At 43.6% G+C, this 14,123-nt stretch overlaps 1 protein-coding gene across 1 annotated transcript in view; it reads right to left on the bottom strand.

Moving 5' to 3' along the window:
• Positions 1-2,196: 2,196 nt before the first annotated feature.
• Positions 2,197-14,123, bottom strand: part of LOC141197760 (gastrula zinc finger protein XlCGF66.1-like) — a 30,301-nt gene continuing 18,374 nt past the window's right edge. Inside the window, exons 7-8 of the mRNA XM_073662849.1 lie at positions 5,274-5,364; positions 2,197-3,194 (exon numbers count right to left, since the gene is read on the bottom strand). Of these exons, the coding sequence (XP_073518950.1) occupies positions 2,269-3,194; positions 5,274-5,364 (1,017 nt within the window). The 3' untranslated portion in view covers positions 2,197-2,268. The remainder of the gene's footprint in view (positions 3,195-5,273; positions 5,365-14,123) is intronic.

Genomic DNA, 14,123 nt, shown 5'->3' on the forward strand with positions numbered 1-14,123 from the left:
CTACAGCTTATAGGAGGGTTAAGGTTTTAAGCCTGATAATTAATTTCAGCCAGTTTTCAAAGAATTCAGTAGGAAAGGAGCCTTCTATTATTTCAGGCACACCAATAAGTGGTATATCATTGAGCCTTGACCTATTTTCAAGATCATCTGTTTCTGCCAGCAGTGCTGATATTTGCTATTCTGCAAGCCTGTTCTCATTGCTTGTATCGGCTATCTGGTCCTCAATGACGCTGACTCTGCCTTCCACTGCCCCTGCTCTATTTTCTGCAGTTTGTGTCGTATACCTGCTATCTCATCTTTAAGACCACCAAAATGTACATTGAAAGCAGATGGAGAGAATTTACAATGTACTACTGCAATGAAAAGGTCTTTTAAAGTAGGTTCCTCAGGTACCTGTATGTCCCACTGGTGCAGACTAAGCTGTGAGGCAGTGAGTATTGTGCCACATGCAATTTTGTGGTCTTTTCATCCCCTTCAACGCGGCTGCCTCTCCCATCTCCTGCACAACTAACTCCTCCACTTGGAGCCCGTGCACAGGTGTGGGGTAGCTGCTATAAGAAGGCCACTGGCACCTGCTGAGACCTGTGTTTCTGTGCAGGCAAATTGCTACAGCCTGGCCACCACTTCCTCGTCTCCCCTGCTCAATCTGTCTGCAGCATGACGACTGGTGTCATCTTGGAGCTGAGAGCCTGCTTCTCCCGTAGTCTTTATGTGGCTTTTCCTGGTCATTTTTTTCCCCTGGAGCAAAGTACCTCCACATTCAGAAAGTTAACTGGTAGATGGATGACGAATTTCAGGATGGTCGTCAGGTCCTTTATCGGATAAATAGCTAGATGCTCGGCAGGAGCTCTTACGTCTGCTTGTTCACATATGTTATCAGGGTTGTTGCACAAAAGTACTGCTGCTTTCTGTGTGAGTGGGATAGTCGTGCAAGAGAATATTGCTACAAAAAAAGGGACTGGCCTCTCCGACATTCACTTCAGCAAGGGAGTAAACTGTCCTGCATCCAGAAGTTGAGGACCCACCTAGGCAATGGTGGTAACAAAATCTTATCAAGTTGGGCCTAGTGAAGAACTTTGTAAAGGCTATGGATAAAAATGTAAAAGCATTCCTGCATCTGATTGATAATTTTCCAAGGTTAAGTGAAGCAAATATAAAAGAAGGAGTCTTTATTGGACTTCAGATTTGTAAGCTTCTTCAAGATGAGGAGTTTCTTCATTTGTTGCAGGGCAAGGAAAAGCTGTATGGTTTACATTTGCTTTTGTGGTAACTAACTTTTTGGGAAACTCGAGCAGATACAGTAACTATGAAGAATTGGTGTTATTTCTCCTCAAAACATATAAGGATCTTGGCTGTAACATGTCCTTAATGATTAATTTCTGACATTCTAGACTTTTCTTACACCAAACTGTGGAGTAGTGAGAGACGAGGATGGTGAGAGATGTAACCAAGGTATTGCAGATATGGAGACAAGATATCAAGGAAAATGAAATCCATCAATGCTTGCAGATTACTGTTGTATAATTTTAAGAGAGGACCCGATACAGGAGTACAAGAAACAAGCAAAAAACAGTTGTCACTGAATGAGGACTAATTTTGTAGTGCAATTTCTGTAACTGTTTAAAATTCGCAATAGGGTTTAGACAGGTTTTAGTTATTTGAATTGTTTCTACGTTTTCTCTAAATAAATATCAGAAAATTGGCATAACAAAATATTCTGCATCTGTATATTTACAAAAATAATAATGTTTCAAAGTACTGAAACTTTTATTATTAATTATATGTAGCAGTAAAAGGAAAACTCATTGTACAATTTGAATTCAGGAGGTCAAACTCATTAAGAAATGGCTCAGTTCATAGCGGAACCTGACAACTTTTAAAAATATGTAAAACAAATGTTACATGATCTGAAAGGTCCATGAGCTAGGTTCTTCAGCGGCTCAGTCAGGATGTGCAGCCTCTGTAAAGGTCCCGGTACTTTCCTCTCCTCCTCTGCACCAATCAGATAAGTGTGGGGCTTGAGGAGAGAGCAGTTCTCTCACTGATCAGGAAGGACACTGTCTCATTGTTCTCGGTCACAGGAAGCTACCTCCAGTGTATAGGACACACTCATTCTTTAGCAAGATTTTTTCTTGCTAAAAGTGTGTCTTTTCAAGTAAAACATTTTCCACATTAAGCATATAAAAAAGGCGTCTCCCCTCAGTGACTTCTCTGATGTCTATCAACATGTGCTTTCCGGTTAAAAAATTTCACACATACTGAACAGGATTAAGGCTTATCCCCTGTGTGAGTTCTCTGATGTCTAACAAGAGCTAATTTGTTGTTAAAACATTTCCCACATTCTGAACATGAAAAAGGCTTCTCCCCTGTGTGAATTCTCTGATGGTTGATAAGACTTGATTTCCCTGCAAAACCTTTCCCACATTCTGAACATGAAAAAGGCTTCTCTCCTGTGTGAGTTCTCTGGTGCTTAACAAGATTTGATTTCACAGTAAAACATTTCTCACATTCTAAACATGAAAAAGGCTTCTCTCCTGTGTGAGTTCTCTGATGTGCAACAAGATCTGATTTCTGCTTAAAACATTTCCCACATTCTGAACAGGAAAAAGGCTTCTCCCCTGTGTGAGTTCTCTGATGTTTGATAAGACATGATTTCCCTGTAAAAACTTTCCCACATTCTGAACATGAAAAAGGCTTCTCCCCTGTGTGAGTTCTCTGATGTATAACAAGATGCGCTTTCCGGAAAAAACATTTCCCACATTCTGAACATGAAAAAGGCTTCTCCCCTGTGTGAGTTCTTTGGTGACTAAGAAGACTTGCTTTCTTGTTAAAACATTTCATACACTTGAAACAAGAAAATCTATTCTTTGCGGTGTGAATTTTTTGATGTTTAAGAAAAAACTTTTTGAGGGGAAAACTATTTCCATATTCTGACTGTGCAATTGGCTTCTTCGCTTTAGGAGCAGTTGGTTTTTTAATGCTTATTTTGTGACTTTGATTTTCCTTAGTAGTTGGTAATGCATCTGAAGATAGGACCTGTTTCAAAGAATCAGATGACACATCTTTGCTGTGAAGGGATGATGGTATATTTGGAGTAATGGCATTCACTTCAATTGTATCCTGTGAGATCTCAAGCTCATCTGATTTGAAAATTGAAGATGTCAGCTGTCCCTCTGATCTCCTAGTACAGTCATCTAAGTAAAAAAAAAAATATTTGAATAAAATATTCTTGAAATTTATATTTTTTAACATTTCTACTTAAACTGTTGGTACAAATGGCAAGTTATGTAAAAATATTGAATCATTCACCAAGACAATGACAGTTCACAGCCTAATAGAAAACCTCATAGCATGAACCAGTAGAGCTTGGTGTTCAACTGTTTGTTCATTCTGCTTCCCAAATATGAAATATGCGAAAATGATACCAATAAAATTTTTTACTCATCTCACAAAAAAACAAGCCCCACTCAGGTCCATCGTCTGTCAATGGAAAAACAGAGGTTTCCACATCATTAGTGGCTCAAAAACTCTTGAAAAGCAACATGGCTTCCATAAACCAATCCAGCAAAATCCGCTCTTCCAAAGTCAAATATGCTCCCTACTTAACTCAAATGCAAAGCACCACACCCTACTAAAGCTCATGCATAATGCTGGAAGCTGCCTGATACAGCCTTGTTCTCCGCTGGTTAAGTCCTCTGTGTTCAGCTCCCGTGTTGTGTATTTTCTTCTTAGTTTCTTCTTGTGATCCCAGCCCGTTTACTGACTACTATTGTGTTTTCTGATTTTGTATTTTCTCTGCCCTCCTGGTTCTGATCCTGCAACCTGACTATTCTTCTTGTCATCTCACACCACAGGACAGCAGGCAACACCAAGTCCAAGCCTAGGGGTCTTTGTGCAAGTACAGATCCATGTAGAGGGGTTAAAGGGTGATGGGCAAAACTTTGACTATAGACAATAACACATCTAATGAAAAGATCAAAAAAAAAAAAAAAGTAACTAGTGGTGAAACCTCTCTGGGATAATTAGAGTATGCTACCTGGTAGCTCCTGGCAATTTAAAATATAGAAAGGGACAATATTTTCTGTCAGATGAGTATCAAGAAGAAATATACATTTAATGAGAACTTTTTATAATAGTGCAGAGTTGAGGTGTCTTACATTTAGAACTCGGGCATTTGAAAGAGGCAATGGAGACCTTTTTTGAAAGACTACCAGGGAGTTACAGACTCACATAAGTGAGGCAGGCCAATCCCACCACAATCAAACTATCATACAGAATGAACCTGTAAAAAAAAAAAAAAAAAGACCGAATAAAAAAACAAGTAACATCCCCAACAAGAATGTATGTTTGGGGGTGGGGGGGGGGAGAACTCCAACACTAAACTAGAGTTGCACTTATTTATGCTAGACCGTTGGAGCTACTATAAGTCCTGACCAGAAGAGTAGAGAAAGTATTAGTGCTCCCCATTTCAGGATAAATTGCATCTAAATTCTTTAGGATCGATAATATAATTCATGACGTGGAGTGAATCCATGAAACCAGGGCTCGAGTCATGCCAACATATCTCCTGCAGACATGAATACATTTTTTTACAGCCATCAGCCACTCACAGCTTAGAGATATATCATGGCACAGGTGTAATGTTTTTTGTATACTTTATCTATTTGAAGTTATTTAGTTTAAAAAGAAATTGAAAAGTCAGGGTAAAGGGAAACTCTGTTGTTATTATACAAAAATTCACACATGGCTTTAACTGCATGTTTAATGTTGCCGATCATAAAAGTGAAGTTTGGCCAGAAAGACTGGACCAGGTCTTGTAGGGACCATATGAGCACATTCAGCAGCACAGAAGGGAGAGAAGGTAGATTCATCCAATAAGATATCAGGGTTCTATGAAGCCAAGAGCATCATTACCCTCCGCTTTTTCTCACAGGCCCATCAGAATATTTTTCTTCAAGTGATTTTCTAACTTGTCAACACTTTCTACATATGCTGTCATTTGGATTGGTAGTTTACAGATCTGGGAAGGTAAGAGTCAGGATCTTCTAATTTCAGTTGGTAGGTGGATCTTCCAAGTTGTAAGTTCTATAGAAAAGGAGTTTCAATGTCCAAAGTCATTTGAACAGTTTTTGGTGGAGGACAATGTTTTGTTTTAGATGCAAAATGATGATCACACGATCGTGATACAGCTGGACTACATGACCGGTAAATCAGCCACAGCCTGTGACTGAGAAGAATCTGTGACTTTTCTGCATTTAGTGGTTACTACTCACCTGGGTAGTCATATGTAGGAATCTCCTCTTTACACCGCTCATCACCCCTCACATATGTCTCTGTAGTATTAATATGGGTCAGATCTTCACCCTGAAAGAAATATTGTACAAGTCGCAGACAGATGGAGAAGTCACATCTATGATCAGTAGTGATGAGCGAGTACCGTAATATTCGTAATCGCTATACTAGTAACGAGTACTTTGTAATAATCGCGTATTCGTTCCGAATATCGAGTACAATGTAAGTCAATGGGAAATGCGAGTAATTTTCTGCTGGACCCTACAAAGGGTTCTGGGGGCCTAAGGAAAAGGCTGAAATGGATGGGAAAGTGATGAAACAGAATGGGAAGAGCCTGGAGAATGTGCCTGCATGCATTTCTGATTCACATATGGTTTCTGGGAATAAGTTTGCTGCAGTATTACACCACTTTTACAGACACACAAGAACAACTACCAAACCTAACCTAAATTGCATTTAACAGGCCAAAAAGATTAAGAAACTGTTTTTCCTGCACAATCACTGGTATATAAGGCTAAATAAACCAGAGAAACCTAAAAAATATCCTTTTAGCCTTTGTTCACACATACTGTTGTGGCTTTTTTTCGCCTTTTACAATTGGGAGGGCCCTGACTGATAAATTTTGTAGGTCCCTCCGTCATACATCATTTTTAGTTCGCTATTCCCCAGCACTTTAGAAGCACAGCTAGAAACCAAAAGTAGGTATGTAGATCCTTGACCTGAGAGGCCTCAGGTGCCTCTGGGACAGCTGTTACTTAGACATTTGGGCGGTCCCTCCATCATTGACACTCAGATAGTGGAATACATATTCAATAGCAGTTTACAATGTGCCCATTGTAGCGTTGGGCTTGACCCTTCTCCTCCTCCTCAACCACCATGTGATACTGTGGCCCTAAATTCAAATGTTCAGAGGCCCTGCAGTAGGCAGGAAAGCTGAGTTTTGTGAGAGCCCTTGTGTAGCCCTGTAACATACATTTTGAAGTGCACTCCTCTAGAGATTTTGGAGGTCCCTCTTGTGTACATGAGAGTGCCCTAACTTATTCATATTGTAGGGCCCTCACTCTATTATTTAACTCATTTAAGGGCAGAGACTACAGAGAAAAAGGCCAAGAGACATGGAGTACTAGAAGGTAGCAGTGAGTGCGGCCTGCGGTCCTCAGGTTTGGCTGAACTCTTTGAACCGGAAAAATAAAGCTTCACTAGTCAAGTCAACTGGATGACGAGCTCAAATATATCACTTGTGCAAGTCAATGGACAAAGGATATATGGTGCCCCCCACCAGGATGGGTTGGAGAAGCTTCTCCAAATGGCTCAGAGATTTTGATTGTCAATATTCCCCAGATTATATAGGAAGAGAAGACTTCTTGATACTGTACTACTTGGTCCACTGCAGAATATGCATCGTATTTCCAAAAATTACTCCTGGGGGCTGTGTCATAGGCACAGGGAGATTCCTTTACAAGGGCCTCCCTTGTCAAACATTATCTACGATGGAGTACTATAGTAGTTGTGGCCTCCAATAACAAATATTAGTTTGGTAGGACCACTGTACATTTCAGATTTGTCCACTGCACAATGTGCATAGGATTTGCGTCATTGTTGATGCAGGAAGCCACCATCCCAAGGGCCTCCAATCACAAATAGTAGTTAGGCTAGAGTAGGAATACTGTCCTTGTTTGTCCACGGCACAATCTGCATAGGGTTTGTAAAAATTAGCCCTATGGGCTGAGTCATGGTTGACGCAGGGAGCCACCATCCCAAGCGCCTCCAATCACAAATAGTAGTTAGGCTGGAGTAGGAATACTGTCCTTGTTTGTCCACTGCACAATCTGCATAGGGTTTGAAAAAATTAGCCCTATGGGCTGAGTCATGGTTGATGAAGGAAGGAAACGGTTTCTTATGGGAAGGGGGTGACGTTAACAGCAGTAGCATTAATCTGCATTTTTGGTGAATTTAGTTTGGCTTGCTGTCATCTGGAGGGATTAAAAACTGTGGAGATATCCAGTTCTTGTTTAATTTAATCAGAGTAAGTCTCTCTGCATTTTCCGTGGAGAGGCGTGTGCACCTATCAGTGATGATTGCCCCAGCGGAACTGAAAACACGCTCAGACACCACACTAGCAGCCGGACAGGCCAGCACCTCCAAGGCATATAAGGAGAGGTTGGGCCAAGTGTTCAGTTTAGACACCCAATAATTAAAGGGAACTGAAACATCAGAAAGGACGCACATATGATCACTTAAGTAGTCGTTGACCATGTTCTGCAACTTAGCCCTCCTTGGCATTGTTACAGGCACAGATAGCCCTTGCTGTTGTGCTGGTTTATTGAAAATTGCCCAATTTGTGCACATTTTCCTCCCACCTCCGTTGGAGCTGGTGTTCGTGTACCTCCCCATCAACCCTTAGTGTTCAAATGAGCTGGTACCTCTGCCACCAGCATTGTCTGAGGGTGATGTTTTCAGCAACTGATCTACAATGGCCCTCTTGAACGATTCCATTGTAAAACTCTTTGGTGATTCCAAAAGGAGAGAAGGAAATTTCTCCTTGTACCATCGATCGAGAAAGCTGGCCAAACAGTATAGGTTGTTGGATAAAATGTGTATCACGCGAGGGTCTTGCCTCAGACACACATGAACTGCGCCATGTGAGCCAAGCTGCAAAAAGGCAAATGTTCTGTGTCCCCAACAGTAGAAAAAGTACCCATCTTCTCCTCACACTAATTCGCCTCCTCCTCCTCCTCTCCAGCCCATCCAGCCTGGACAGACATGACAGCCTGGACAGACATGAAGCTTGGGTTGGGTGTCCCCTCTGTAGCATTACGAGTCCCCTCGGTAGCACAGAAAAACAAGTCTTCTCCCTCCTCATCTTCCTCTTCATCACCCATTGTTGCCTCAGAATATTGACTGGGCTGGGTAGTAACACCCATTGGGAAATCTGGCTCCATACCAACATGCTGGGCACTCAAAGCTTCCTCTTTGAGATTATGCAGTGATTGTTTCAAGAGACACAGCAGCGGGATGGTTATGCTGATAATAGCCTGATCACAACTCACGAGGTGCAGTACTCCAAGTTGAAGAGGAAGTGAGACTGGCGATCGATGGGCTTAGACTCAAAAAGTCTCCAGGTCTGGATGGCTTAACATCCGAGTTCTTTAGGACCTTTAGGGACTCTTTAGTCCCCCTCTTGACTCAGGTGTTTAATGAGTGTCTCTCGGGCACTCTGCCGAGATCATTAAGGAGGTCAGCTTTGATCATTTTGTCGAAGGTTAAGGATCCGTCACGCATTGAGAATTGGCATCCCATAGCACTTCTCGATGTGGACAGGAAGATTTTGGCTAAGATACTTTTCAACCGGCTTTTTGAAGTTTGCACCCCGGCTCCTTTCAGAGGCTCAGCACTGTTGTGTTCCTGGCCGTAGCACTTTTAGTGCTGTTCTTGTTGTCCGAGAGGCCGTGGAGCAAGGCCTTTGGAAGGAGTTCTTGCTGACCCTGAATCAGGCAAAAGCCTTTGATCGGGTTAACCATGAGTACCCCTGGTCCACTCTTTTGAGGTATGGTCTGCCTGGAGGGTTTGTGGACTGGCTTAAGACCTTGTACGCAGGGGCTCAGACTTTCCCTCTGGTAAATGGTTGGATTGGACAACCTTTCAGGGTAGGATCTGGTGTCCGTCAGGGCTGTCCTCTTAGCGCTTTGCGCCTTTGCAATTGATCCCTTCCTCAGAAGGATCGATTGTGGATCGTTGGCAGGGGTGCGGATGGGCAGGGTGGCGCCGGAGGCTATCCTGAGAGTAGTGGCCTACACGGACGATGTCACCGTCTTTGTTTCTTCGCAAGAGGAGGCAATGGTGGTGATGTCAGAAGTGGAGCACTACTCGGAGGCATCCAAGTCCAAGGTCAACCAGGATAAGTGTGAAACTCTCAAGCTGGGAGGTGGAGATCCCGGGTTTGATCTTCCGGACACCCTCCCCGAACCCAAAGAACACACCAAAGTCCTGGGCACCGTTTTCGGCCAGGGTGCTTACCCTATGAGAAACTGGGAAGGCAGAATCAAAGGTGTCGCCCAAAGAGTGGACCAATGGAAGGGTTGGTCTTTGACCCTGAGGAAAAGGGTTGGCCTGTGCAAAGCTTTCCTGCTCCCCTTGTTAATCTACCTGGGCAGTGTCTGTGTCTTGCCAGAGTATCTCTGGACACGGGTCTACAGTCTGTTCTTCCAGATGTTATGGGGGAATAGACTGAACCTAGTCAAGTGGGAGGTCACTTACCGCACGATGAGACTAGGGTGGTTGTATATGGTGAACCCTGTGGTGTTCCTAGTAAACAACTTCTTGAAAGTTAACGTGGCAAACCTCTGGAAGGAGAGGGCTCCTCTGTGGTTATTATCCTGCAAAGGATGGTTTCAGCCTTTCTTGCAGGAATAGGAGAAGATTGAAGGATCTTCGCACACCGCATGGGCATCTCCCGACTTATGCTACCCCGGTTCTGAAAATGATCCACCGGTGGGGTCTGGGAATGTGAGGTCCCTCCCGAGGAAAATCCTCGATAGGAGGGTCTTGCTTTCTCATTTTCAGAGTCCATTGGTCCTCAAGGACTGCCCAAGTCGGGATCTGGAGGTTGGGTTGAGTTTGTTAAATTCTAGCAGGATCCCCAGGAAGTACTGGGACTTAACTTGGCGCTGCTTCCAAGGTAAGCTGTAAGGGGCAATTTGAAGTACAGGAGGTCTGAGGACAGGAATTGCCCCCGAGAGGCTTGTGCTAACATGCTGGAAAGCATGGGAGCATTTCCTGCTTCATTGTCCCTTTTAATACAGAGGTGTAAAACAGGGTGGGAGCTTCCATTGGTTGGCCGCGGCTTGCTACTCTGTCCTATGCCGAGTGGGCCTATGGAGCGTTCAGAGACCTTGGGAGATGGGACCGAACCACTTTATTCATAGTAAGTGTAGTGGTCAAGTATTTCACATGGAATGCACGAGTTTTAATTTTGACGCAGAGTAAAATCCTCCGTGTAGATGAAGTTTGTAAGAACATCCTAGGTGACTTGGTGAAGGTACCTGGCACTCCAAGATACGGTGAAAAGATTTTTTAGGAATTTATTTACATGATTCTTCAAAATTAATTTGACATATCGACCTCATACGGCCTTCATCAGAACTGTAAATTAATCAGCAAAATATAATGTGAATATATAACACATTCTCAAAATATACAACATAATAATCAATTTATATAAGAATCCAAGTTTGTATAGTAAGTGCATATTGCCTATACAAAAAAAATATATAATAGATGAGAGCAATTCATGATATGGAGGAAAATGGCTAAATACATTTAGTGTGATTTACAGACATATAACTATACATTGGAGGCATCAACAAGAAATTGGAATACATGTCATCGTTACCAGGATGCTGCCCAGTGGATATATAGGTATGTAGGTTGCCTTTGCCCTGGCCTCTGCTCAACTTGGTATGGCAGACTACAATGTTTTTCTCTGAAGGACTTTCAGAAAAAAAATTCCACACAGCAGCTGAATGCCCCCTTGCCCTGACTTGGCGCACAGCGGGAGTGCTCTTGGGAACAGTTGACCCAGCTCTCACTCTGGGAAAACCACGACCCCTTGGTGCCTGTGTTGGTGCTACATATCCATCTTCCTCTGTGTTGCTGTCATGGCTATGCATGCCAACGGTCCAGGTTGGATCAGTAGACTCATCATCGACCACCTCATCTTCCATCTCATCCTCCTTCCTAGTTAACATTGTAGGCTGACCTGATAGCAACTGTGTCTCATCATCATCAGCCTCCACCTATGGAGACAAAAAATGATGTTCCGCCAAGTGGCTTTCTTCTGGCCATAGGTCCTCAAATACTTGAGCATCAATGCACGCCACCTCCTCTTGTCCCTCTTCAATGCTGCACGGTGATAGGCCAGAGCCAACCAAAGGATACGTACCAAACAGATCCTCGGAGTGGCCAAGCTTGGTGTCATATGTCTTCTGTGACCGATAGTGGCGGGAGGAAGGAGAACCAGCTTCAGGATTGGATGAGCCAGCCTTCTGTGTATCCACAGTAGACTGTGTGGTCGTGGAAGATTTGTTGCTGCTTGACAAATGCATAGAGGCCTTGTCTGCTATCCAAGACAGAATCTGCTCTCGCTCTTGTGGCTTCCACACACGTTTACGTTCCAGACCGGAATTTTTTTCCAGGAACATAGTGGATGCATCAAGCTTCTTCTGACCTGACACAGACTGAGTGCCTTCTCGCGCACCACTGAAAACACCACGTCCACATCCCTTAATAGCAGACTTTTTTGGCATTTTGGGTTTTGTTGACAGATTTTCAGATGTTGATGGCACAAACCAAGCTGTCACAGCCAAAATAGTGGTTAAAATGGCCTGGTGCATGCTTTGTAGCAGGCAGTAGGAAATGTTTGGACTACTGCTTTGTGTAGGGCGCCAAACACCTTTTTAAGTGGACTAATGTGGACAGCAGAAGCCAGGCTCTGACCCCTAAAACAGCAGGGAAAATAGACCGGTGCTAAAAAAAAAAAAAGGCAGCACAAAATGCTACTTCTGTGTGTGCTGGAAAAATATTGCTTTGTGTAGCAACGGCGTCTCTGCCCTTTGCCAGGCAGAGATGCCGTCCCTCTCACCTCCTCGCTCCCCGAGCGGCGTCCTCCAGCGCTCCTCTTCCTGCTGCCGTCCTAAGGAGTCCCCGGCCAATAGCCCGAGGACCTCCCATATATAAGGCACCTACTCCAAAATGGAGGTGCCCGAGCAACAGTCGATGCACAGTATACACTGTGTTCCAAATTATTATGCAAATAATATTTTCTCAGATTTTCCCAAATTACCTATATGAATTGCAGTCATTGTAATTTTCCAGTCAAATAACTATTAGAGTACAATTGAAAGGTTTTTGTACAAACTGCCTATGATAACAGTATATTTTTAAAAAAATAAAACACGCAAACTGCACTCAAAATGCATGTTCCAAATTATTATGCACAGCAGAGTTTTCAACCTTTTCATTTTAATAAAGAACAAAAAAATGGTCATGTTTGCAATTATAAGCATTAGCAGGTTATTACAAACTGAAATCAAACAGTTTTCACCTCAAAACTTTATTCTAGGTGATGTCACATTTGCACATAGGACCCCTTGTCCGAAAGGAGCTTCTGAACTCTCTCGTCCATTGAATTTGTCAGGTTTTGGATGGTTTCTGCTTTAATTGTTTTGCATGAGGACAGAATACCCTCCCAGAGCTGTTGCTTAGATGTAAACTGCCTCCCGCCATCATAGACACTCCTTTTGATGATGCTCCAGAGGTTCTCAATGGGTTTAAGGTCAGGGGAGCATGGGGGCCACACCATAAGTTTGTCCCCTTTTATGCCCATAGCAGCCAGAGATGCAGATGTGTTATGTGCAGCATGAGACGGTGCATTATCATACATGAAAATGATCTTGCTGCGGAATGCACGGTTCTTCTTCTTGAACCATGGCAGGAAGTGCTGTTTGAGAAACTCCACATACATTATGGAGTTCATCTTTACCCCTTCAGGGATCCTAAAGGGGCCGACAATCTCTCTCCCTATGATTCCAGCCCAAAACATTACTCCACCTCCTCCTTGTTGGCGCCGTAGCCGTGTTTGCATGGGGTGTCCATCAACCAGCCATCCTGCACTCCATCCATCTGGACCATCAAGCGCTGCACGGCACTCATCGGTGAACAAAACAGTTCGATGGTCCAGATGGATGGAGTGGGCATAAAAGGGGACAAACTTATGGTGTGGCCCCCATGCTCCCCTGACCTTAACCCCATTGAGAACCTCTGGAGCATCATCAAAAGGAGTGTCTATGATGGCGGGAGGCAGTTCACATCTAAGCAAAAGCTCTGGGAGGGTATTCTGTCCTCATGCAAAACAATTGAAGCAGAAACCATCCAAAACCTGACAAATTCAATGGACGAGAGAGTTCAGAAGCTCCTTTCGAACAAGCGGTCCTATGTGCAAATGTAACATCACCTAGAATAAAGTTTTGAGGTGAAAACTGTTTGATTTCAGTTAGTAATAACCTGCTAATGCTTATAATTGCAAAAATGACCATTTTTTTGTTCTTTATTCAAATGAAAAGGTTGAAAACTCTGCTGTGCATAATAATTTGGAACATGCATTTTGAGTGCAGTTTGAGTATTTTATTTTTTTAAAAATATACTGTTATCATAGGCAGTTTGTACAAAAACCTTTCAACTGTACTCTAATAGTTATTTGACTGGAAAATTACAATGACTGCAATTCATATAGGTAATTTGGGAAAATCTGAGAAAATATTATTTGCATAATAATTTGGAACACAGTGTACTTACCTCTGCTTCAGCCCTCAGGTCCCGTTGCCAGTCTGACTACTGTTCCAGTCTGCCAGCCTGACTACTCTCCAGTCCGACAGTCTGTATTCTGTTCAACCCGCCAGTCTGTCTATGGGCAAGTCCGCCTGCTTACCAGGAAGCACCTGCCAGTTACCTGCCTGCTACCTGCCGTGCCTGCTAGCCCGCTCACCTGGGAGCACTCGCCTGTTACCTGCTAGCCTACCTGGAGGCTTGGCCGTCACTTGTCGTGACCACCTGATAGCCTACCTGGAGGCTCCTGCTGTCACTTGCCGTGACCACCTGTCTGCTAACCTAGAGACTTCAGCCTGCTTGGCCGTCACTTGCCGTGACCACCTGATAGCCTGCCTGGAGGCTCCTGCTGTCATTTGCCGTGACTGCCTGTCTGCTAACCTAGAGACTTCTGCCTGCTTGCTGTGCGCATCTGCTGTACCGGTCAGTCCCAGCCATCTGACCCGTGG

This window comes from Phyllobates terribilis, unplaced genomic scaffold (genome assembly GCF_046119375.1).
Source record: "Phyllobates terribilis strain yellow unplaced genomic scaffold, ASM4611937v1 Scaffold_86__1_contigs__length_6382490, whole genome shotgun sequence".
Classification (NCBI taxonomy): Eukaryota; Metazoa; Chordata; class Amphibia; order Anura; family Dendrobatidae; genus Phyllobates; species Phyllobates terribilis.